This window comes from Patella vulgata, chromosome 2 (assembly GCF_932274485.2).
Source record: "Patella vulgata chromosome 2, xgPatVulg1.2, whole genome shotgun sequence".
In the NCBI taxonomy this organism is placed as follows: Eukaryota; Metazoa; Mollusca; class Gastropoda; family Patellidae; genus Patella; species Patella vulgata.
This window is the reverse complement of record NC_065880.2, coordinates 88,441,811-88,469,283: the sequence shown is the minus strand read 5'-3', so window position 1 is coordinate 88,469,283 and position 27,473 is coordinate 88,441,811. Positions and strand designations below refer to the sequence as shown.

Here is a 27,473-nt window from a genome sequence, read left to right as displayed (position 1 = left end):
GACTAAGAGCAACCTTGAAACTCCAGAAGAAATTAAATCGTTTAGTCTAACAAGAGAAAACTTCTGGAATGACATTGAAAACAACAGTCACACTAGGTTTGAATATTCACACGGCTAGCGCAATAGACCTTTTTGTAGTCCCATTAGAAAACACTGTACTGATCTCCAGGAAAATCACCCGAAAATCTTCACAGAAACTTATAATTGCATATTCTAAAAATAAAAATCTGAACGATATCCTAGTGCACAGTAAATTAGACTAAATAACACCAGTCCTCGTCGTAACACAAAGTAAACAATATATCAAACCCTAGCCCTAACCCTTAGTAAATAAAATCAACTAGAATACCTAGCCCTAACCCGAATATAGTGGAACAAACACATTTTTAGAAAATCCAATCCTTAGTACTAAACACACTAATGTGGCTCTTACCCGAGAGCCTCAAATTTATTCTTTTTTCTTCAGAAACAAAAATACCAGAATACCACAAGCGCGAACTAAGGAAGACCATCACCGCCACTGACACTAAAAAAAAGCGAAATCAACTTTGTATATAAATCTAATGCATTGTATGTATTTATTTTTTATAAAACTAGCAAATATCACGAACTAACTTTTCATCATCCTAGATCAGTGCTTATGTGGAGACTTAACCTCTCCCCTAAATAACCCTTTTTGAGCAGACTGAAATTGGGTCCAATTTACCCTTTACCCTTCTTAAAGGGGTTAGGGTTAGTATTACCCAAAATACTCATTTTATATAAAGCGGCCGACAATTAGCATTCACCAAATATGGAAATGTACAAAGATGGCGGCCGCATTTACATGTCGTAGGCCATGCTAGTCTCGGTCACCCAGAACCTCCAAGTCTTCAACCTATGGAGGGTCTGGGACCGTTGTCAGTCCATTGCCCATGCGTAACTGGGAGTTTGGTTTTTAATGTGGTTGATTATCCAGTAGCTTTGACCAACTAAGAGTTTAGCCCCTTCCCGCAATAAATCCGACAATTCTTGCATTAATATAAACATAAATAGAGAAATTTTACAATAAAACAAATTAAGAGTGTTGGATATTGAACTGCTAAGGCAGTCAAATGGATTTTTTGAAATGGCATTCTTAAATTAATTTCATGGGCGTCAACATCTTGTTTTAGGACTAGTTACTTACCTCCCTTAGACTTTGTCTATGATAATGTAAAAGACCGGATAATCTAGCCGATGACCTATTATTCTCAAATGTTGACAACGTATCCAGACTAATATTCGTAGAATACTTTTCTGGGTGATAGAGACTAAGACCATGCCAGTCTGTATATGCCAATTATACACACGATTGCGTAATGGGTGTTAAACGGATCTCTGCCATATCTTAATTATTTAATTGCTTAAACTAATTAGTACTGTGTAATTAGTGGTTATAGAATGAAACAAAAGTAGAGTGGACTTAGACTACACCAAATTTATTTTTCTGTTTTTCGTAGTCTTGAAAAATAAATAACCTACTGGAATCACCATAAAACATCAAATTTAGGACTGAAAGATTTTGAGAGAGAGAGAGAGAAATGGGGTTTAACGTCCACTCGACACAAACTAGGTCATTTCGGGACGAACACATGGTTTAATTTTATTTCAATAATTCGCTTGCGCGTAGGGGTCTTTAGCAGTGGGAGGACACCGGAGGACCCGGAGAAAACCCACGAAGTTGGACAGGCGACCCTACTCCTTGCCACGTACAACCGGGGATTCGAAACCACGCCAGTTAACTCAATGACAGACTTTATGGTACAGCGCGCACGTGCTAACCATTCAGCACCCCCCCCCCCCCCCTGAAAGATTTTGAACAGACAGTACAACCATATAGACCTCACCAATCGGATTATCTGTTGTTATAAATCTTGTACCTGACTAGGAGTAGGGTCGCATATCCAACATCGGGGGTTTTCTCCTCGGGGGTTTTCTCCGGGTCCTTCAGTCGCCCCCCCCCACCCACTGCTAAAGACTAGTACGCAAATTATTGAATTAAAGTTTAACCATATGTTAGTCCCGATATGACCTAGTTTGTGTGGGGTGGAGGTTAAACCAATCTCCCTCGTATGCTTTAAATCATATTATAAACCTATAATGGTAAATCTCTTTGGGGTAAATCTCTTTGATCTTTGGGGTATATTCTATGCCCGGAATTACATTGCGGTCTGAAAGTTTTCCTTTAAACCTGTAACAGGTTATTCTTCCAGGGTAGTTTTTTCCATTTTTTCCATAATTAAACATGATATAAGATTTTCTTGTGGGAATACTGCGATATTCTCGTTTTGCGTACATGTAAACATAGACGGTTTATAAGGACGATAAAGTCCTCGACTTCGGTTATGCTGGGGAAGAAAGATTTCAGAAAAAAAATCTCGGGTTACTTTCTTGGGTTAATTTCCCCTCATAGCACACTGCATGGCGTTTGTCCATCTTCATTAACCCAGTAGGAGCAGAACAGCAGGACATTAAACTCCATTTCATTTCATTTGTAAGAAAGTTGTAGAATCTTGCAAGGGTGTCCTGCAATTTGAAGTCTTGACGTGATTCAGGTAGTTATGTATTTAAACCCGTCTTCATTAGCCCAGTATAGGAGCAGAACAGTAGGACGTTAAACCCCATTTCATTTCATTTCACGTATTTAAACAGACCGCGCAGAGCAGAAAATCAAATTACTGTAGCCTAAACAGAGTAAAAACAAAACTTGACCCGAGTAACAAATTGATGGAGGCGGACAGAAGATAGTGTAGTCTCCACCAAACAGACTTTTAAGTTTTTTAAATTTTTGATAATTACCACTAGTCGTCAAAAAGGTAAGGGGATTTTAAATTCCTAATAATTACTTCTTGGGCAATAATTACGAAAACTTTAATTAATTAATTTTAAGGAGGCAGAAATTTCATCGGTTGAGAATAAAACTCCTAGAACAAATTGAATCTCTCGATCAATCAATGAGTTGCCTTCTTAAAGTGGTTTAGTTTATGTTTTTGTGAATACGCACCCTGGTATTTAATTTGTCTCTTTTTTTAAGGAACAGGATCGCCGGTGCAAATTCGTGGGTTTCTCCGAGTCCTCTGGTTTCCTTCTCTGGTTTCCTCTATCAAAATGGGTGTAATTAGTAGCAACAATAATACATTTGGGGGTGGGGGTGGGAGTCCGAATGGTTAGCACGTGTGCGTTGTATCATAAGGTCTGTCATTGAGTCAACTGGCGTGGTTTTAATTTTCCGGTTGTACGTGACAAGGAGTAGGGTCGCCTGTCCAACTTTGCGGGTTTTCTCCATGTCCCCCGGTTTCCTCCCACTGCTAGACTCCTACGCGCAAGCGAATTAATTAAATAAAATTAAACCATATGTTAGTCCCGAAGTGACCTAGTTTGTTTCGAGTGGACGTTAAAACCCATCTCTCTCTCTCTCTCTCTCTCTCTCTCATCGGATGGATGATTTAGTTTGTGTCTTGCATATCTTTGATAAACGTTAAAATGGAAAATCGAAACTGCAATGAAATGGGTTTAACGCCCTACTGTTCTGCTCCTACCGGGCTAATGAACATGGGTATACACCACACAGTGTGCTATGTGGGAAATTGTGCCCGGAAAGCAGCACTATGGTCTACTCTTATATCTGCATTTTTTAGTACCGTAGCAATGGTGCTTCGTTCAAAAAAAGTCGATATGACGCAGCCTAGAGGTCGTGTGTTCGATACCTGCATTGGCCGAGAAAGTTCATCGGAATTTTCCGACGTGGTTTCCCCTTGTCAGTGGTGCAGGACGGAGGGCCTGACAAGAACAGCTGACCAGTCGCTCGGATTGTACGGAAAAACCGAGGTCCCGTGTATACATTGGTGTGCACATAAAATTCGATATAAGAGTAGGCCATAGTGCCGCTGCCCGGGCAAAATGTCCCCCATAACAGACTGTATGGCGCATGCCCGTCTTCTTTAGCCCAGTCGGAGCAGCAACAGTAGGACGTTAAACCCTATTTCATTTCGTTTCATTTCGTTCAGAATAAAGCAATTTGACCGAAATATTCAATATATTCAATGTCTACATAATCTTACATATTGCATATTTATCTTTATTTCAGCTGACAACGGAAATGCTTATTCTGGTGATAGCTGCATGTGCGGTTGTAAAATCGGCACAGATTCCAGCCAGAGGGGGAACCATTGGTGGATACACAGCCCCAACATCGTATACACCATCCTATTCCTATTCCGCACCAGCACAGTCTGTATCCTACTCAGCTTCTGTCCAGACTTATGCATCCCTCGGACCCTCATATTCAGCACCAGCACAAACTGTTTCCTATTCAGCACCTGCCCCCTCTTATGATTCATCCGTATCATCTTATTCCTATCCGGCGCCATCACAAACCTTATCCTACTCAACATCTTATGCTTCATCCGGACCATCTCATTCTTATCCTACTCCAGCACAAACCGTATCCTACTCAACTCCTACCCAGTCATATGCTTCATCCGCACCATCCTATTCAGTACCTGTCCAATCTTATGATTCATTCGTATCATCTTATTCCTATCCGACGCCATCACAAACCTTATCCTACTCAACACCTTATGCTTCATCCCGACCATCTCATTCTTATCCTACTCCAGCACAAACTGTATCCTACTCAACAACAGCCCACTCTTATGCTTCACAAGCAACATCCTATTTAGCACCTGAAAAGTCTTATGATTCCTTCCTAATACCCCATTCCTATCCGGCACGAGTACAAACCGTATCCTACACAACACGAACTATTTCCAACCCATCACCCAGGGTTTCGTATTCAGCACCAACTGTCAGCTATCCGAGCTATAGTGCAGGGGCGTCTTATTCGGCGCAGGGTATTTCATATCCAGCAGCACCAGCAGTGTCCTATTCCGCCACGGCATCAGCAGTGTCGTATGCTGCTGCCGCTCCCAATATAGCAGCTCCCGCTAAGGAACAACAAACGACGCAAGACAAGATGAGGATGCACCCTCCAATTATGCCACCCCCTTTGATGATGCCCCCACCACCTGGATATTTTGGAGCAAGCGGAGAATCTGGATATTTTGGCGGAATATGTACAGAAGCGATATGTACAGTAGCTCTCGCTATAGCATCGCTCGCTATGAAACCACAAATGATGCAAGACAAGATGAGGATGCAGCCTCCAATGATGCCACCCCCTATGATGATGCCCCCACCACCTGGATATTTTGAGGGAGGGGGAGAACCTGGATATTTTGTCGGAGTTGGAGGGCCTGAATATTTTGGAGGAGGAGGTGTTGGATATTATGGAGGAGTGGTTGGTAGCTATTATGAAACAGGAGGAGGGGAAGGGGTGGCTACCAAGGTGGAGAAGGAGGCGACCACCATAGCGGACACAACTACAGTTAAATCAAGCGAATGACATACCCGTGGAAATAAATGTGTTATTGTTTTTCCTTACAAATATGTTGTCTTCAGTCAATCAATATGTGACCCATCACATCGAAATGGGTAGTAGATCTAAATGCGCTTTAAAGTTTAAATGTGGATTGTTTTTTGGTTTATTTTCGTCAAATAGATGTGTCTTCAAACGTGACTTTCAGATGTCTGGATATGTAAATTGTGGTCGACATTCGGATTTTCACAAGTAATGCCTCATAAATGTCTTATTTCTATATTCCAAGAATGGATTTGATGTAAATATAATCCTGAAGATGTTTGTAAGCACGATTTGTGAACCATACCTACTGGTTTTGAATTTATCTCCAATTGGCCTGAAATGGAGCCGAGAACCCAAGGAATGTGATAACGCGCATAAATCAATATGGTCAAATTGCTACGCACTACTCATTTTGGGGGATCACGTGGCTAAGTGGGTAAGACGCTGGCTCGCTAGCCTGGAGGTCGGGTGTTCGATCCCTGCATTGGCCGAGAAAGTTCATCCAGATTTTCCTGCGTGGTTCCCCCTTGTCAGTGATGCAGGACAGAGGGCCTGACAAGGACAGCTGTCTAGTCCTTCGGATGAGACGAAAAACCGAGGTCCCGTGTATATATTGGAATGCACGTAAAAGATCCATTGGCAGTTGGAATTCGATATAAGAGTAGGCGATAGTGCCGCTGCCCGGGCAAAATTCCCCTCATAGCACACTGTATGGCGTATGCCCGTCTTCATTAGCCCAGCATAGGAGCAGAACAGTAGGACGTTAAACACGTTAAACCCCATTTCATTTCATTTCATTTCTACTCATTTTGATGTGATTGGTCACATATTAACTATTGTAGTGGGATGCTTTGTAGATTATTCAAGGTATGTTAGCTGTCATGGGTGCAATCCCACGTGCATGAGCGGCAAGTCGTAAGGTTATCAACGCACAAATAATACCATATTAGTGGTTGACCGGACATGGCACGGATAGAGACTTTAACAGGGTTGGTGGCTACACTCCAAACATACATAATATATATTGATGACAGTGATGTGTGTTGTGCATGCGGCAGAGAGTGCTTACTATTTTTTGAACATCCGATAGCCATATTATACTTTTGTGGTGGGCATTACTGCTGTCTATTAAGCGACGGGGCGGGGGGGGGGGGGGGTGGCGAATGGTTAGCGCGTGCGCGTTGTATCACAACCTCGGGCGTGGTTTCGATTCTCCGGTTGTACGTGGCAATGAGTAGGGTCGTCTGTCCAACCTCATGGGTTTTTTCCAGGTCCTCCGGTTTCCTCCCACTGTTAAAGACCCCTATGCGCAAGTGAATTATTGAAATAAAATTGAACCATTTGTTAGTCCCGAAATGACCTAGTTTGTGTCGAGTGGATGTTAAACTCACTCTCTTTGGTCGAGAGTAAAACTCGTAGCACAAATCGAATCTCTCGGTCAATGAATGGAGTGCCTTCTTAAAGTAGTTAAGTTTATGTCCTTGTGAGTACGGACCCTGCTATTTAATTTGGCTTTTTATTTTAGGAGTAGGATCACCTGTCCAACCTCGTGGGCTTCTCCGGTTCCTTCGGTTTCCTCGCACAGCTAATTATTGGAATAAAACTGAACCATACTAGCATGTGTGTCCAGTGTGTCATACTAGTGTGTGTGTGTCAAGTTGACATTACTCTCTCTCTCTCTCTCGCTCTCTATTAAGCGACAAGTAAAGCTCATTGTTATCTGCAAGACATTCTGTACTGATTATAAAATGTTCATCGTGTCTTAAACACTGGATATTAAAGGCGCAATACCACTCTTGTTGTAACTGAATAATATGTCCCAATCTTTATTCTGGTCAACAAATTGTACTATTTTACAATATTCCAATTAATTGATGATACAAATTTCATCTTAACACACCTAATTTAAAAAATTGGAAAAATTCAACTAAATGATTTGAAAAGCCTGACGTAAAGCTTTCCAAATGTGACTTGGATTTTAAAAATATTTTTGAACCCTCTGGACAAGTAAAATAGGATTTAATGGACAATTCACACAACAGGTAGGACACTAACACATCTAGTACTTAGAATAAGGCTATTTTTTTATTTTCTGGAGCTGTCAAGCGAGCAAGAGTGTTATTGTCCCTTTAAGATCCCGATAACAACATCAATAGAACTAAAATGAACCAATATTGAATTCAGATTTGTGTTTTCAATTTTTAAAGTTAGCTCCTTAATCAACTCAGATAAAATCTAAAACAATTTCGAAGGTTAGTTCGTTAATCAATTCGGGTAAAATGTAGAAACAATTTCGGGTGGAAATATACACTGTGATCTGTGAATCAGGGGAGACCACTCCACCCATCCGGTGGAAGCAGACCACTATTAATTACCACGTTAACTTAAATCTTGATACCAGAAATGAAATGAAATGAAATGGGGTTTAACTTCCTACGGTTCTGCTCCTATGCTGGGCTAATGAAGACGGGCATACGCCATACAGTGTGCTATGAAGGAAATTTTGCCCGGGCAGCAGCACTATCGCCTACTCTTATATCGAATTCCAACTGCCAAGGGATCTTTTCGTGCATTCCAATGTATACATAGGACCTCGGTTTTTCGTCTCATTCGAAGGACTAGACAGCTGCCCTTGTCAGGCCCTCCGTCTTGCATCACTGACAAGGGGGAACTACGCCGGGAAATCTGGATGAACTTTCTCGGCCAATGCTCTTGATACCAGAGGTGACGATGAAGATGACGACGACGACTAGACGACGATAGAATAATTACCAAACGCATTATACATATAATTTATTAAATAACTCTGAAGCGTTTATTAACAATTTTAAAACAATACAAACTTAACAATTCGATTCTGTGTACAAAATTACATAAATCGTTAAAATAAACAATTACCGACATAAATATCTCGATTCTTTAAAATATACAATTACCGACATAAATATCTCGATTCTATAAAATATACAATTACCGACATAAATATCTCAATTCGATAAAATATACAATTACCGACATAAATATCTCAATTCGATAAAATATACAATTACCGACATAAATATCTCGATTCTTTAAAATATACAATTACCGACATAAATATCTCGATTCTATAAAATGTACAATTACCGACATAAATATCTCAATTCGATAAAATATACAATTACCGACATAAATATCTCGTTTCTATTAAAATATACAATTACCGACATAAATATCTCAATTCGATAAAATATGCAATTACTGACATAAATATCGCGATTCTATGAAATATACAATTACCGACATAAATATCTCGATTCTATAAAATATACAATTACCGACATAAATATCTTGATTCTATAAAATATACAATTACCGACATAAATATCTTGATTCTATACAATATAAAATTACCGGTTCATCTCAATAACCCTGCTTCACTTGTTAAAGATACATTATGGGAGATTAGATAAAGAGCTGGCAGTTCTCACTATAATAGTTAAAAACTAGATAGTGTAAAGGGAATTTGCTGAAAATTTCGGTCAAATTGATCCACTGTGAACCGAGATTTTCGGCCTAGCCTCGATCATCATTACTAAAGTTGGTACGATAAAAACACAGTCTCGATTATCCATTTCATGATTAAATCATGAATGAAAGTGGAGCAGCAAATCGGTTCCTAATCCAGTAAATATCGCAGGCTAACGATGACATCGAGAGTTGATTATGGTCTGGATAAGTTAATTAATGTCTAATTAATAATTTATATAACATTTCAGGACTAAAGAAAGACCTGGAATAAGCAGATTGAGCTCTTGCATAATGTATGTTTAACTTGGTGACACAATGGGAAGATGGTCGTCCTAGTCATACAGATTTAATAGGTGCTAACTGGATAGGCTGTTTTCCTAACTATTTTATTAAATAAAACGAAAGTGTTACCGTCATTCATACGTTTTTTCATAGAAAAATAAACTTAGTTGGTACAACAGCCATCCGTGTGCTTCGGCTTCCTGACCGGGTACTAATGAAGCAAGTTTTAACAAGGGTATATGTTACCTGGAATGTTTTAAGATTTAAAAAAAAATAACCTCCACTCTAACGCTGACATCGTTGATTAAGCAACAAATAACAGTTATAAATGAAAATATACGACACTAATAGATCATATCGTCAGTTTATATACATGACGTGTATTAGTTAAAATTGTTAGTAATCAGGCAGTAATCATTAGGTAGGTGTTTTGTCACTAAGGTGTTACAGATGTGACTATTGAATGATATACACCACTATTGTGTATTCAATAATGATGGGTATTAGAAATAGTCACACTTTTACACCAGTAGTGACATCTTTTACAGCTAGTTACACACCTGCTAATTAATGACAACTGTATTATTTCTTACTACTTTCTATACATACTAAACATTAGTTTAGAATACTGACAACTTATATTATTTAATGATCACAAAACTTGTCATTACTAAAAGGCCTAGCTTCATTAGTCAACGGTATCAGCTTAGCAGTACTAGCAATCGCACGATGAATGAAATGTATTTTTTTTACATAATTTAAAGACAAAGGCACTACAGGAAATACATTCCCTGATCGGACGTAAATTGAGAAAAAAAACCAACAACATCGCCTGTTGCAAGGAGGTCTACAAACCAACTGTCCACCAGAACAGAAGAGACGACCTTGAACCCGCATGGTTCAAGCACCACGGGTAACATCCTCGATATCCCCAGTGGTTTCGTTCCGCTCTACTCCACTAACCCCTGGGTGCATTCACGGGGTATTCTCGAATTTAAATTACCTGCCCTTGATGATTTAATTGGCCATATCGCACCAGTCTTAGCATCATTGTATATGTTAACCACAATACAGCAGCTTGTACGTTCGATTGTGAGAAACTTTGCAAGGCATTGAAAATCAAAGACGTGACAAGCAGACAAAAAGATATATTTTGACAAAGTATACTACAAGGATTCGGCCACCTTTGTTTCAATAAAATGCGAGTTACTTCCCTTCGTCCACTCGCTTTATATTTATGGAACTTTTGATTGGTCGATAAAAATACATGTAGCACAATTAGCGGATAATGTGACTGGGTGTCTCCCCCGTGAATGGACTCATGGTTTAGTGGAGTAAAAGGGAAAATGAAATGAAATGAAATGGGGTTTAACATCCTACTGAAAAAGTCAACCGAACGATACAGCTGATGATACCCAAAATGCGCGGGTAAAAACTGTGGTAAAATAAAGCCGAGGTTTAATACGGAACGTTTCAATGTTACGATCTTTTATCAAGAATTAAAATCCTGTTAATTCTATCAAGGTATGTTGTACTTTGGGGGGTTGGATGGCGGAATGGTTAGCACGTGTGCGCTATATCATAGGGTATGTCATTGAGTCAACCGGCGTGGTTTCGATTCCCCGGATTTACGTGACAAGGAGCAGTGTCGCCTGCCCTACCTCGTGGGTTTTCTCCGGGTCTTCCAGTTTCTTTCCACTGCTAAAGACCCCTATGCGCAAGTGAATTATTGAAATAAAATTCAACTATGTGTTAGTCCCGAAATGACCTAGTTTGTGTCGAGTGGACGATAAACCCCATTTCTCTCTCTCTTTCCCTTCTCCACAACAAATGATACTCGAGTGTCCGATTCTAATATCAAACTATGGGAGAAACCTTTGCATTGCCGACAACTTGCATACCGTTAGGCTTGGGTAAATTACTTAGACCACGGTTGTCATTGGTAACGGTACGAAGCGTCGAGGTCGCTGCCGCCACGTGCTGTTTCTCAACAGACACCAGATATAAGGCGTATAATTTCGGTACAAACAAAAAGAAAATGGTGACAATAGAATTGGCTAGCATGGCGAGCGAGAGAAACATAGCCCGATACGTTGTTTTAGTCGTGGTGAAGTAAGTCGGTATGAAGGCTATCCACAGAACAATGGTCGTATAAACACAGAAACTAATGAATTTGGATTCATTAAAATTATCGGGTAGTTTTCTCGTCTTGACGGCGTGGAATGTACACATCAACACCAGCATCAGGTTGTACACTAAAGAACACAAGAAGCCAACTTCCGGTATCTTGCACGTGATCTCGACGTAAGGCTCCGCGAGACTAGGCATCTGTGTGACGGCTATAGGTGAATGTATGATGGTGGATACTGTTAGTATGACAATCTGAAATAATAAAACATACAAATATTATCTTTTTTAAAAATGAAATGAAATGAAATGGGGTTTAACGTCCTATTGTTCTGCTCCTATACTAGGCTAATGAAGACGGTATTTTTTTTAAAAACAAGCCATATAATCCTAGATTCCAACTATATTGAGATGCGTTACAATAGGATTGGGGTGGGGGGGCGAATGGTTAGCGCTTGCACGTTGGATCATAAGGTCTGTCTAAACCTTTGTTTATATAATATGTGTAACTTAGCAGAACTGTAAATACTAAATTGGGAATTTTTTTATCTTCCGTATCAATACCAAATAAACATGACATCAAGAGAGAAAGAGTTTAACGTCCTCTCGACACAAACTAGGTCATTTCGGGACTAACATATGGTTTAAATTTATTTCAATAATTCGCTTGCGCGTAGGGTCTTTAGCAGTGGGAGGAAACCGGAGGACCCGGAGAAAACCCGTGGGGTTGGACAGGCTACCCTACCCCATGTCACGTACAACCGGGGATTCGAAACCACGCCAGTTGACTTAATGACAGGTCTTATGACCATTCAGCCATCCAACCTCCCCGGATATATATATATATAATTCAAGTACTTGTCACAATAGAAATAAACTGACACGACCTATTGTTGACTCGTTATACCAGACAGTTCGTGATCAGGGTCCCGTTTATCGTTTGTACATTGATTTGTATATACATGTATTCCCGATACAGGGATCGAACACCCGACCTCCAGGCTAGCGAGCCAGCGCCTTACCCACTTAGCCACGTGATCCCCGAAATGGGGCTTAAAGAAATCTGATTAAAATACAGATCTATATATCGTTTCGTTTGTTTTTTTTTGGGGAGGGGGGGTACTTTTGATGACCTACACTAAATGAACATCTGACCGGTTGTACTGGAAGGTGGCGTCAGGGGTCGTACGAGCAAATTTTGACGTCAGACATTGATTAATCAATCAGCGTTGACGTTTCTAGTGGTTTATCTACAGTTCCGTGCACAACACGCCAAGAACTAGCCGTAACAGACCGTTTCATCGTTAAGGTTTAACAAAAACGAATTTTCAACAAAGCTTTTAAATTAATTACACAATTACACAGCTATATAGATTTATAATAAGCAAAAAAACAACCTATTGTTCCCCATTCTCTGTTTGTGGCAGAAAAACGGAAATGCATTGGCCAAAACAATGGACGGCTCCTACGCCTATGACTTCAAAAAATTTCCGATTGCCCGACTGGCCATGCGCTGTTGTGCGTGGGATGTTTCCGGTTGAGACCCTGTATCCGTTGTTTGCTAGATTTCAAATTATAGAGCTGTTCTCACTCGCCAACATTATGTCTGGGAATGGATTTTCGAGACTACGGCAATAGAAGCAAGCCCACGTGGTTGACTGACTAGACCAGAGATTCTCAACCAGTGTGCCGCGGCACACAGGTGTGCCGCTAAATCTTCCTAAGTGTGCCGCGAAATTCGGAACGTCACACAAAGAAAATTTCTCACTAAGGAACCTAGCTATTTGACTGATGAAATTCGAAACACTGCAATAAAGTAAGCTCATAGCCATGTTTTTCTTTATTTAGTTCGAGTCATTCTATGTGTCTATGACTAGTCTGTGCCTACAGTTGTATGCCGTCTATGACTTGACATGTTTTTATTTTGCAAAATTCAAATATTTTTCATATATATTTAGCCAGGTGTTGCCGCTATATTTTCATGTGTTCCAAGGTGTGCCGTTGGCAAAAAAAAAAGGCTGAGAACCACTGGACTAGACTGTGATATTTTTTCTGATTAAAAGTAATACTATGAATTAATAAATAGACGTTGATGGGCATTTTCTGATTGTAGGTTGTGACATACAGGTTATAGAATATAGAGCATCGATAGCAAATAAAACTAGAAATTGACGAAAAGTAGTCTACCATACATTCATTTTCCGAAAATGGCGAAAATCTGCCGTTAGCAAGTTCCACCTGAAAATTTGCGAAATTCGATAAGACTTTGTCCATGTCCGACCAGTTATTGCCAGCTAATGTGGCGTCACACCTAGAACTATACTGCACGTGAACCTAAAGGTCAGTCAGTGTGTACAGAGTTAAAATAAGGCTTTCGCATTACCTCTCTGAAACTGTCCTTCCATGTATTTCCTGGTTCAAATGAACGCAAATTAACATAAACCATATAGGCAAAATGGCTAAATCTGTTTAAAATACAGATCTATATTTCGTTTCGTTTTTTTATACTTTCGATGGCCTCTACTACATGTAGATCTGACCAGTAAGTTGTAGCGCAAGATCAGTATGACGTCCGATTTTTGATTAACCAATCAGCGTTGATGTTTCTACTGAGATACCCACAGTTCCGTGAACAACACGCCAAGAACTCCCCGCAACAGACTGTTTCATTGGCTAATCCCTGTGTAGCAAAGACAAGTAAAACGAAATTTTGAACTATAAAAAAACAAACAAACGAAATAGGATCTGTGTTTTAAGCTAGATTGCCATATAGCTGATATTGGGATTAATAATTTAGGTTGTTAAACAACTCACCTGTATTAAGATGGTTACAACTGCAAAAATAATTTGATATTTCGAATCGATGAATGGTGGTCGTTTTTTGGACTTCTTGCCTGACGTAAAAATTCTGTAAATTCTGTTCGTCTTGACCAACAGCGGACCATAAGAGAAGGTAAAACTCATGTGAAATCCAAAATCCGTTATAGTACAAATGACGTCAGTCGGGCTCACGAGAAAAAACGTCACAATGATACTAGAGATGAAAACGCCACCTAGGATCAGGTACGATAACTCACGACTACTCGCTTTAATAAGTTTCTCTTTATTGTTAAGGACGTAGAGCACAGTGGTTACTATGGTCATTAGAATGGTGAATATATCAAAGGCAACAATTAGAACCCCAGTAAAATCATTTACAGACACAATAGTCGGGGGAATTAGTTCACATCGAGTTTTGTCTTCGGCGTTCGGCCACGTGAAGTTACCCGCTTTTGGGCAGATTTCGCATTTTGCCAGCCCCTCTCTCATCACAGTTCTTTCGTTGTCTCGGCATTTTTGGCAGTACCAGCAACAATGGGGCTGGGTAACTACAGCTTGGTAGCCCATATCACATGGGTCGCTACAAGTTGATACTGGGCTTTTAAAATCTGCGGTGTTCCATCTGATGTCGGTCGGACGGAACTCGGTAAAAATTTTCTTGCGGCTATCCCAATGTCCAACGGATTGTAACGAATACGTGTTGTTTACAAACTGGACATTTTGTAGTTCGTAAGTCGCTACACCGTCTCCAAATTCATCGAAACCAACCTCTCCGTGTGCACCTTGGAACGTGATGTTACGTAAGGTCTTCACCATGGTGTCACCGTCAATGCAATTCTGTGGTGACGTCATAGCTTCTTTACAGGTAGAGAGTATGTTGTGTAAGGCACGTGCGTATGCGTACACGGCGTCCATCACCAAGGATACTGTTATTTCCGGTTTATATCCAGGAACAAAATTCATGGAATTGTTACATTTCGAGTCTGCAGCTGAATCATTGAAACTACACTTGAAATGAGCGGATATATAGTCTTTTATCCAAGGGTTTTGAGAGGCGTTGGCGGCCGTCAAATACTTAAAATGGTTGTCAAATCTTTCAATAACCGGGGAATAGAATTTAATCGTCAGCGCACCGAGTGCGGCATTTTCTACGCCATTATAATCCTGTATATTTCGACCCCAAGCGTCACTTCCGATCCACGTGAAGTTTCCCGTAGCGTGATTCCGTTCCGCCGATTTCAGGAGTTCTCTAGCTTGTGACAACGGCGAGAACACGACCACGACCTTGGCTCGTCTGGTGTCTAAAAGTTCTTTAATGATATGATCGTAGTCCTCGTCCGTAAATGATTGTCGCATCTCCCTGGTGACAGCTAAGCATGAGCCACTCTCCTCAACCCTTGTCTTTACAGCTTGGAACCCCATTGTCCCATAACTCCCTTCGGCATAGACCACAGAAATATAAGTCCATTGAAAACGATTGAGTATATCCACAATAGCTTTAGCCTGTAGAACATCCGAGGGGACGATACGCGAAAAATACGGGTATACATTTTTGTCACTTAGGACAGGACTCGTGGAAATATAACTTAACATGGGCACCTTAAAAATGGACAGCATGTCGGCCATTTGGACCGAATTTCTACTGCTCTCCGATCCAATAACCCCGGCGACACGATAAGCCGCTAGATCTTCTGTGCTGTACGTTTCGTTGTCTATTGTCTGTATAAAATGCAAGCTTCTAACTAGAGCAGTCGTGTCTTTAGAACAATCGTCCAGTAGCTTAAAACCAAGCGTGTGATTTGGAAGGATGGACGAATTCGAGTTGATTTCATCGATAGCGAACACCATTGCTTCCACTCTCTGAAGAGTTCCCAATTCTCTAATACGGGAACTGCAGATCAAATCCGCGTCGTATTTGTGAACCGGAACAACTATACCAAGGGTCAGATTACCGTGTCGTTCATAAACAGGCGGTAGACCAGGTAGATACCGGATGTGGGCCTTCACCACCTTCACCACCTCCACCACCAGGATCATCAAATACAAGAAGTGGAGACAGTTAGCCATATTGGTGACACTACTTCTTTGGGTTTATCATTGTCTCCAGCTGAAAATGAAAAATGAAAATGAATAATATCCTACATTTGTTTGATAAAGTTTGGAATAAAAGTAACAAGTACCGTTTATTTATTCAAAAAGGTGGCGGAGTTGTGTTGTGGGGGTGGGGGTTACGTCCAATTTTGGACTAACATAATTGTGACACAATTTTAGGGGTCTTTAGCTGGGGCAGGGGGCAGGTCCATTTTTAAGGTTTTGCATCTTTGAAATTTTGACCCTCTAAATGACCATTCTGAGCTATTTTGAGAGAGAAGATCTCGCGAGAGAACCTACCAATCATGCCCCCACAGTTTGAAGATTTTAGCTTCACAGATGGTGGGGGAGGGGGTGTAAACATGTGTTAAACCATTCGCACCCCACCCCTTAATTTAGAATGCTCTGTAGCTAATCTCCAACCTTGTGGGTTTTCTCCGTATCCCCCGGTTTCCTCCCACTGCTAAATACCCCTACGCGCATGCGAATTATTGAAATAGAATTTAACCCTATGTTAATATCCCGAAATGACCCAGTATATGTCGTGTGGACGTTAAACCCCATTTCCCTCTCTCTTTGTTACGCCACTAACAATGCACCATTATGAAATTACCGTAAACTAAAACCCCGACCCTAACCCGGTGTGTACTTCCTCGGACAGATTCAAACCCACTGGCAAGTGCCTTTGACTTGCTCTCTCTCCCTCTCTCTCTCTCTCTCTTAAGTTTGTAATATCATCCAAACGCCGCATATGAGGTGGTGTAGTTTCGACCATACACGTGCACGATACAATATGTAAGGACACCTGCCTAACCTCGTGGGTTTTCTACGTGTAATTGACTATATTACAGGTATATATTTAAAGGGACAATAACACTCTTGCTGACTTGACAGCTCCAGAAAATAGAAAATAGCCTTATTCTAAGTACTAGATGTGTTAGTGTCCTACCTGTTGTGTAAATTATCCATTAAATCCTATTTTACTTGTCCAGAGGGTTCAAAAATATTTTTAAATCCAAGTCACATTTGAAAAGCTTTACGTCAGGCTTTTCAAATCATTTAGTTGAATTTTTCCAATGTTTTGAATTAGGTGTGTTAAGATGAAATTTGTATCATCAATTAATTGGAATATTGTAAAATAGTACAATTTGTTGACCAGAATAAAGATTGGGACATATTATTCAGTTACAACAAGAGTGGTATTGAGCCTTTAATATAAATATAATTACTTACCTTTTATTGTTTAGGTTCATCTATAAATCTGTTTAACCTGAAGAACAAAAATTAAATAGGGTTTAATGTTCTATTGTTCAGCTCATATACTGCGCTATTGAAGACGGGCATACCAGTTCAATGTGCTATGAAGAAATTTTACCCGGACATCGGCGCTACGGTCTAATCTTATATCGAATTCCAACTGTCAAGTGGGAACCCCCCGGAAAATCCTGATGAACTGTCTTGGCCAACACCGGGATCGAACACGAAACCTCCAGATTAGCAAGAAACGCCTTACGCAATGAACTTATTAAAGAGGTAAGTCGACATGAAGGAAGAAAATGAATACATTTATTCAGTTGGAAATTTAATACCTGGATAAGGAAAACGATTAAATCTCAAACAAAGCAAGACGTTCAACAGACGCCATGTTGTCTCGCCGTTACAGGTGTAATTAAATATCAGTATTATAAATATAAAGTTTATGTCAACCAGGAACAAAAATATAAAACAGGGACATAAACTAGACATGGCAAGGTTTGGGGGCGTTTGGAAAAGTGGACAATGAAATATTTATGAAACATTTTCTTTTTATTTCGCTGGAACAATAATAGTTTATCCTATCATCTTGTAAGATGTGGGGAAAATATATTCTACAAAATATATTAATCTGTGGTGTTTTTCACCACAAGAGTTCCACAAGATATTGAACTTAGAAAAAAAAATCATTTTTTTTTCCAAAAATTTCTTCTCAGACCTCCCTATATGACTGTGTGGTACCACATTCCACAAGATTTTCGACTTGGAATAATTTTGATAGTGTTTTGGGTCTGTGGTGTTTTTCACCACAAGAGTTCCATAAGATATTGGACTTAGAAAAAATGTCAATTTTTTCAAAATTTCTTCTCATACCTCCCTATGTGCCTGTGTGGTACCACATTCCACAAGATTTTCGACTTAGAATAATTTTGATAGAGTGTTTTGGGTCTGTGGTGTTTTTCACCACAAGAGTTCCACAAGATATTGGACTTAGAAAAAAAATCAATTTGTATTTATTTTCAGAAACCCAGTATCTTGTGGAACTCTTGTGGTGAAAAGTTCCACACAAATGCCCCCAAATCTTGCCATAGATGACATAAACACATAACTACACTGGTGCGTAAACAGTGCATACTGGAGGCTACACCAGACATAGGTCCACTGCTTTAGGCTAGGTTATGATCGGATTATTCCTATTGAGTCCACGATCTGGGCCCTGTTTCTCGAAATCTTAACTAAAGATAAAATCCAAATTTGAGTAGATACTTCAATTTTGATTGGCTAAGCACTAAAATCAATTTAATATTATCCAATCAAATTACTAAAATTTGGATTTTATCTTAGTTAAAATTTCGTGAAACAGGCCCCTGGTGCATACACAGTGCATATTAAAGGCTAAACAAACCATAAAGCCACTCCTTAGAGCCACTCGTGCGATGCGTTACGATCGGATTGAGTCCACGATCTGGTGCGTACACAGTGCATATTAAAGGCTACACCAGCCATATGTCCACTCCTTTATGCTAGGTTTCCACTGTCGTGCGATGCGTTACGATCGGATTGTCTCTATCTAGTCCACGATTTGGTGCGTCCAGATACGTTCTACACAAGAGCGTACACTGTGCATACTAAAGACTACACCAACCGTAGGCCCACTCCTTAATGCTTGGTTCCCACTGTCGTGCGATGCGTTACGAAAAGGTTGTCCTTACTGAGTCCACAACCTGGCACTTACAGATACGTTCGGATACGTTTCGATCCGATCAACACGATTGCTACGGCTGACCTCAATATATGACAAGACCTGATAGGATCAACACGAATTACTCCACGTTTAAAACCACGATTTCAATCGTAGCGCGAATCGTGATAGTTGCAACCTAGCATCAGACCAACCCTTCTCTCGAATCCAGCGACTGAACACGCCCAGAAGCTCGTCTCTCAAACAGTAATCTGATATGATGATCATCATCATGTATAGAGAGTCTCATATACCATATGTTGAGTATATGATATGTAACTATTCTGTTTTAGAAGGGGTGATTAATGCTACTAATTGTTATCCAGCCTCTAATTAAACATCCAGGTGATAACACATCTAATGTTACCATATAGCCGTAAAAGATATACGATAACAGGTACGCCAACACAAGTTGATATATATATATACACCCACACAAGGAATCATTCTTAGGACGATGGCCCCGTGTACAGATGGGCATGCATGTAAACGAGCCCATGGAAGGCTTTGATAAGAAAGTACGGCGTAGCGCCCCTGTCAGCATAAAATTTCCCTCATAGTACACTGTATGGTGAATACCCGCTTTCTATAGCCCAGTCGGTGTAGAACAGAAAGGGCGTTAAACCCCCATTTCATTTCACAGAACAGTGATCCCGCCGTGTACAGATGGGTGTGCACGTAAACGAGCCCTTGTCAGACTTTGATATAAGAGTACGGCGTAGCGCCCCTGTCATCGTAAAATTTCCTTCATATTACACTGTCTGGCATGTACCCGTCTTCATTAGCCCAGTATAGGAGCAGAACCGAGGGGGCCTTAACCCCCCCCCCCCCCATTTCATTTCATTTGGTTGGTACAAGGAAATCACACAATCGGATTAAAATACAGATCTATATTTCGTTTGGTTTTTTTTTTACTTTCGATGGCCTACATCACATGATGATCTGATCGGTTGTAGTGGAAGGTCGTGTCATACCGGCGACTTTTGACCATACGACGTCAAACATTGATTAATCAACCAGCGTTAACGTTTCTAGTGGTGTCAGACGGTTGATAAACCAATCAAACTTGGTATTTCTACTGGGATATTCACAGTTCCCTCCACCGAACGCCAAGAACTCGCCGTAACAGACCGTTTCATTGGCTAATCCCTTACATCAACGAGAATGCGGCTCATACAACAACTCTTCCAGATCCTAGTGTAGTAAAGACAAGTCAAACAAAATTTTGAACTATAAAAGACGAAACGAAATAGGATCTGTGTTTTAATTAGATTGATTTACATAATGGATCGACTGTAACTAATTAGTTCTACCTGTAAAGAAAGTTGACTCTTAGTAATGGTGTCAAATAGGAAAACAAAATGAAAATGAAATGAAATGGGGTTTAACGTCCTACTGTTCTGCTCAGACTGGGCTAATGAAGACGGGCATACGCCATACAGTGTGCTATGAGGGAAATTTTGCTACGGCGACACAGAATGGTCTCAGATCGTTTCAAGATCGCCATAAGCGTGCTAAAGGCGTGGTGGAAACGCCAGATAGCGTGCTGTGGTCTCTATGTTCAAAACAAACGCCACGGTTCTGCGATCTGACATGAAAAGTTTGTAATTTTTGGGGACATTTTCTCGCGTTGTGTTCACGTTTGCCGGCGTAGTGCAGTAAGGACGCCACCCCGGTCTGACGGGGAGATAACGGATATATTTTAAAATACACCTCCATTTTAATTATTACAGCAAAGTGGGTGTAATTTGTTTTGCTGAAAACACTGTTGTAGAACATTATGGGGTTGGATATTTATTTCAAGTCAAGTAAGGACGCCACCCCGGTCTGACGGGGAGATAACGGATATATTTTAAAATACACCTCCATTTTAATTATTACAGCAAAGTGGGTGTAATTTGTTTTGCTGAAAACACTGTTGTAGAACATTATGGGGTTGGATATTTATTTCAAGTCAACTTGAAATAAATATCCAACCCTAAGTTCAAAAAACTTGAAATTGATAATAGGGCTCTGTGATAATTAGTACATGTATTGGGCGTTTAAAAGCCTGACTCAGATTGCATATACTTCGCTTCATTTCCAATCAGACGGATTCAAATTCAGCTGCTGCTATGGGCAATTAGACAATCAGTATGAATTTACAATAAATATAAATCATGCGGAAAAATCAATACATATATCCTTACAATTTAGTTGAATAATGTGTTTTATTCATTTATGCACGTAATCTGAATTAAGAATAATTAATTAAGATATAGTACTTGGTAATATTTTGGAACATTTACACGTCTTTAAGTTTACACAAGCTAACATAATGTATTAAAATTACTATACATGATAATATTCTGGAAGACATATATTTGGCTCTCTTAGTTGGCTACCCCTGTTAAAGTGTTACAATTTAAAAACGCTAGCTGTGGTTAAAATTTACTCTTAATTAACACTGCGTGTAGTTTTTAATTACTCCCATTTTTAACTGCGTAACACCACCGCGAGAGAGGGAGAGAGAGAGAGAGGGAGAGAGAGAGAGTGTGTGTGTGTATTTAAAGTTCACCCGTGTAGGAATAACCAGTCTCCATTATATCATATTAGGCTCCGAGTTCACAAAGCATTCTCAGACTTAAGTTAAGGATTTAATTAAAATTATCCCCGTCACTTTAACTAAAATTTACACCAATAATAAACTATGCGCATAGTTTTGTATTTCTGGATCAAAGATATTTCCCATAAACACAGTGATTGAAAGTTGGGTGAACGGTACAATGTTGACACGTAAAAAAACAGCATTTTCCAATAAAACATTTATCATTTGACACAATACATTTGACGTTTTACAGTTATTTTTTGCCTTAGAGGTATTTTGACTTTATCATTACCGGTATTAGGACTTTGTGCATTGTACTTTCAACATAATATTCAATGGACAATATATTTTAGCAGAGCATTTAATCTTGGTAGCGACACCCTTACATAGGCCATGGGGTTTAACATCCACTCGGAACAAATCATTAAATATTATAGAAGCGTAGAACAGTTCCATTAATTTAAATGTCGATTAATTTCTTTTAAAAAAACCTACAAAACAAACAAACCCGAAGAACAGGGGGCTTCGTCATTTAGTAGACGAAATGAGGTGTTTAACGTCCACTCGCCACAAACTAGATCATTTCGGGACTAGAATATACATTGGCGTGCATGTAAAATATCCCTTGGCAGTTTGAATTCTATATGAGTAGGCCATAGTACCGCTTCCTGGGCAAAATTGCCTTAATAGCACACTGTATGGCGTATGCCCATCTACATTATCCCAGTCGGAGCAGAATATTAGAACGTTAAACCCATTTCATTTTAATAAGGTATTTCTATTCTTGGGATTATCATACCCGCCTACAGAGAGCTGTGTCGTATATTACGTAGACCCATCATTTTACTTGTAATCGTATAGTTTAAAAACAGAGGTAAATGTACGTTTTGTAAACCATGTGGCATAAACAATAATTAATTTATATAATTCACGAACTCAACAAAAATATATTCCATAATGCCGCGTGAACAGTAATTAATTTACATAATTCACGAACAGAACAAAATTACATTCCATAATGCGGCGTAAATTGTAATTAATTTATATAATTTAAAATTACTCTTATAAACATGTTTTGTATTTCCTTAATATAATAAAATAGTACATCCGTGCCTGTTAGCTTTAATTAACCTAAATCATGAATTAGAATTTAAAGTAGCTAAGTCCGTAACTCAGTATCATCCAAAATCTTCGACATTGGAAACACGATTTTTTTTGCAATTTAAATCAGCATTGGTGTTGTGATCTTACCTGGAAAAGATGGTCTTCTGATATCCAATATTTAAGACAAAATAAACATTTTACCAATTTTACCATTGGTACACGATTCGTGTACCATAATGCGTTTCAGCGCCATTTGTAACAAGGTGCTCAAAGAATGAGGCTAGACATATTCCACAAGTCATGTCAAACGGTGATATCATGTTCTTATTTGGAGAGCATGCGCAATATATAATATCGGTGTTGACTGGAATAACCAGACGCTAGAAACTGACTTGCTGTTCAGACTTCTGGCGTATTTCGCCGAACATAACTGATGACAATTCACAGTAAAACGGAAACGATTGAATGTAAAACAGTTTATATAAATTCATATTACATTATTATATATGTTGCGACCCATTTGTGCCAATTTCTAGGTCCAAAATATTAGCGATTTAGCTCCTTTAATATTGGTTCATTTCAATCAATGTTGATGATGTTATCTTGCCGTGAAAATATCCTAATATCCAGTATTTAAGATGCAATGAACATTTTATAATCAGTACACGAGTCATGTATTCTATAGGTTCCGGTGCCATGTTGTAATAAACGAGAAAAACATAATATATCCTACAAGACAAAGCGGAAGTAATTAATAATGGCTGATTCACAAACGACAAAATAATAATAAAAAAATACCTGTAGAATGGACTAAGAAGGCGTAAATAACTGTGTTCAATTTGGTCTGTTCACGTTTTCCACCGAACATAATTAATTAGAAATTACAAAAATTTGTTTTTAGCAATTGAATATAAATAATTTTTATATCCATCCATATTACCGAACATAATTGATTAGAAAGTATAATCATTTTTTGTAATAAAATGAATATGAAACACTTTATATACAGTTATATTCTTTTAGACCCAATTTATTCATTTGAAAGGGGGTTCGAGGGCCGAATTGTTAGCGCGTGGGACTAACATATGGTTCAATTTTATTTCAATAATTCGCTTGCGCGTAGGGGTCTTTAGCAGTGGGACTAACCCTGAGGTCCCGGAGAAAACCCACGAGGATGGACAGGCGACCCTACTCCTTGTCACGCACACCCGGGGAATTGAAACCACGCCAGTTGACTCAGTGATACACGCTAACCATTCGGTCATCCAACCCAACTTTACACATATACCTGGAGATATTAAAGATACATTCCCAAGTACAAACTGGGTGATTTGATGATATATTTGGACTAAAACATATTCAAACTAATTAATTTATCATAATTTTGCTTCAAATACTTCTCAAAACACTGCAATTGTCAGGGAATACCCGGCTATAAAAAATCGATCAAAAGAGGTCATGTTTGTGTCACGTGACACAACGGGTGCGATGTCGGAGGAGAATTCATTGCATACAAAAGACGATATTGCCTTTATCGCTGACTATTTATTACAAATATCCACTGCCCGCGTCTTTTTCCGTGATTTTTATCTCAGAAAGTGTTGCACGTCTAACTCATTATAAAGTTTATTAACATGTACATCAAGCGCTCAATATCCGGGTGCAAACCTTCGACGCCACACGTGCAGACACTCCTAATCGTCGGGCTGTCGATTAAGGAAACTGTCTGCGATATCACCTCGGTGGAAGCGGATGTTAAATACAACTAACTCCCACACATTAGGGAAACCCGTACATTTTTGTCCTGTATGCGCTCCATGAGTGTTTTTCAGGGAATCCATATATACCAAAATTGCCATATACTTTTATTGGAAATACTTTTCTGGGAACGTAGCTTTAACTATTCAACTTATCATGACACAATCACATGCAACATTATGACACACAACAACATATATAGTTCATTTTACTCATTAGTCGAGGTGGACACACTGTTGCTTATACTGTCTTGTGTCCCTGGGCTAGGTGGACCTCCAGTTGCTCATTTTACTCATCAGTCGAGGTGGACACACTGTTGCTTATACTGTCTTGTGTCCCTGGGCTAGCTGGACCTCCAGTTGCTCATTTTACTCATTAGTCGAGGTGCACATATTGTTGCTTATACTGTCTTGTGTCCCTGGGCTAGCTGGACCTTCAGTTGCTCATTTTACTCATTAGTCGAGGTGCACATATTGTTGCTTATACTGTCGTGTGTCCCTGGGCTAGCTGGACCTCCAGTTGCTCATTTTACTCATCAGTCGAGGTGGACACATTGTTGCTTATACTGTCTTGTGTCCCTGGGCTAGCTGGACCTCCAGTTGCTCATTTCTCTTTTCAATTTCTCTATAGACTCTCTTTCCTCTTAGAGGAGGAGCTCCAAAATCAAGTTGGGCTAACTTGGCTCTGTCTGAATGTTCCATTCATTTGATGACTTCAACGAATCCCGTTGTGGAACCCCTCCAAGTTGTTTTGGGTCCTTGGGCCTTGTGTCGAGAATAATTTTCCTACTCGGCTGGGTGGGATAGATAGCCGAATGGTTAGCACGTGCGCGTTGTATCATAAGGTCTGTCATTGAGTTTCGATTCCTCGCTTGTACGTGAAAAGGAATATGGTCGCCAGTCCGACCTCGTGGGTTCTCTCCGGTTTCATTCCATTACTGAAGACCCCTACATGCATGCAAATTATTGAAATAAAATTGAACCATATGGACGTTAAACCCCATGTCTCTCTCTCTCTCTCTCTCGATCTCCTACCCGGCCACTACATGTTTACTTGTCATGGGTGACAAATTCAGGTTTGCTCCATCGTTCGGGTGGGACGAAAAACCCCGATCCAAATTGACGTGCCCGTAAAAAACACTCGGCAGTCGGATATCAAAGAAAAGTAGGTCGGAGCGGCGTTGCCCTGGCAAAATTCTCCCTCCTCTCATTACACACATAGAAAAAAAATTATTAAAAAGATCCAATCAAAATATTTCACCTGACCTCAATATGTAGCGCTGACTTATTTATGTAGCCGAATTGTTGTAGTCATCATATCTTTGTAAATATGGAACGGAAATTATCGTGCGCGAGCTCCTTTGAAGTCCGGTAACTCTACTTACGACAGTATAGTTAGGATTGTCTCAATAAAATATTAGATCATTACTCTATTTTGGTCAGAATCCGGTTGTATGTAATAATATAGGCCGCTGTACCGGGTTTATTCCAGTGCAGCCACTGAGCAGGTTCACCGGAAGCAGTTATGATGATGACCGGTAATACCAATGAATCTTTATATTGTTGATGTCATATTTCATTGAATTTCAGTTTATTTGAAAATTTTGGGGGTTACTTGATTGAACGGTACGGAATTGAATTGTCTCAATACCAAAAATAGTGACAATCGAGTGAAAAGGGGGACTTCGGGCATGCATCCACGCTCGTGCTTGTATAAATCTATGTTACCTTTCCCTGTTTATGACGAGGAATATAATCGCATGCCGAACCTCGTGGGGTTTCTCACTCAAACGCTGGCTCGCTAGTCTGGAGGTCGCGTGCTCGATCGCTGCATTGGCCGAGAAAGTTCATTGGGATTTTCCGACGTGGTTTCCCCTTGTCAGTGGTGCAGGACGGGAGACGATATAAGAGTAGGCCATAGTGCCGCTGCCCGGGAAAAATTTACCTCATAGCACATTGTATGGTGTATGCCCGTCTTCATTATCCCAGTTGTAGCAGAATAATAGGACGTTAAACCCCATTTCATTTCATTTCATTTCTCACTCAAACCATATACGGAGATATATTTTGTTATTTTTGATCTAACAAACCTTCTATGTAATTAAATAGCCCTAACCCTATACTTCATGATGTTTTTTCCTCCTAAGGTATTGAATTGCCAATCAAACAGTTTACAATACTTCAAATTACAGGTAGTGAAATACGAGTAGAAATGAAAGCAGACATTAAAGCACCAGGTAGTAGTAGTAGTAGGGTGACGGTCGGTCAACTCTGGCTTGCGGTTGTGAATTCGATTCCTGATGTGACCGTTTGTGGCCTGGAGATAGGGGCGCCTTCTCAATCTCGTCATTTTACTCCCGGTAGTCCGATTTCCTCCCACAATAAAGATCCCTGCGCGTGCGACAAGACGATAAAGTAAAGATAAGAAAACATCACCCTCTGCGGAAGCGGCCGTTAAAGACCACGAATGACAATGTAAAGCTGTCTACACACAACAGATATTTTTCATTCTTTCTGTCTTTCCGTCGTTCACCAGATACATAACAACGTTCTAGTACAGCACTACTCTCTCTCTCTCTTTCTCTCTCTCTCTCTCCAGTAATGTATTCAAATCCAGTAAATATCACAGGCTAGCGATGACATCGAGAATTGATTATGGTCTGGATAAGTTAATTAATGTCTAATTAAGACCTAAAGAAAGACCCGCAATAGGCAGATTTAGCTCTTGCATAATGTATGTTTAATTAATAACGCGAA

At 39.8% G+C, this 27,473-nt stretch overlaps 2 protein-coding genes across 3 annotated transcripts in view; one reads left to right on the top strand and one right to left on the bottom strand.

Annotated features, from left to right (window-relative positions):
• The first annotated feature begins 2,699 nt into the window (after positions 1-2,699).
• On the top strand, positions 2,700-5,722 carry LOC126810096 (uncharacterized). The gene is made up of 2 exons (XM_050535062.1): positions 2,700-2,837; positions 4,109-5,722. Exon 2 carries the CDS (start codon positions 4,121-4,123, stop codon positions 5,423-5,425), a length of 1,305 nt encoding a protein of 434 aa, XP_050391019.1. The 5' UTR covers positions 2,700-2,837; positions 4,109-4,120; the 3' UTR covers positions 5,426-5,722.
• A 2,499-nt stretch (positions 5,723-8,221) lies between these two features.
• Positions 8,222-27,473, bottom strand: part of LOC126810058 (metabotropic glutamate receptor 3) — a 52,425-nt gene continuing 33,173 nt past the window's right edge. For both annotated transcript variants that reach the window (XM_050535005.2, XM_050535004.2), the window contains exons 2-4: positions 17,507-17,543; positions 14,177-16,289; positions 8,222-11,617 (exon numbers count right to left, since the gene is read on the bottom strand). In XM_050535005.2, the coding sequence (XP_050390962.1) occupies positions 11,093-11,617; positions 14,177-16,249 (2,598 nt within the window). In that variant the 5' untranslated portion in view covers positions 16,250-16,289; positions 17,507-17,543 and the 3' untranslated portion in view covers positions 8,222-11,092. The remainder of the gene's footprint in view (positions 11,618-14,176; positions 16,290-17,506; positions 17,544-27,473) is intronic.

Coding starts and splice junctions, on each gene's coding strand:
- LOC126810096 (XM_050535062.1), top strand. CDS start 4,121: ATGCTTATTCTGGTGATAGCTGCATGTGCGGTTGTAAAATCGGCACAG.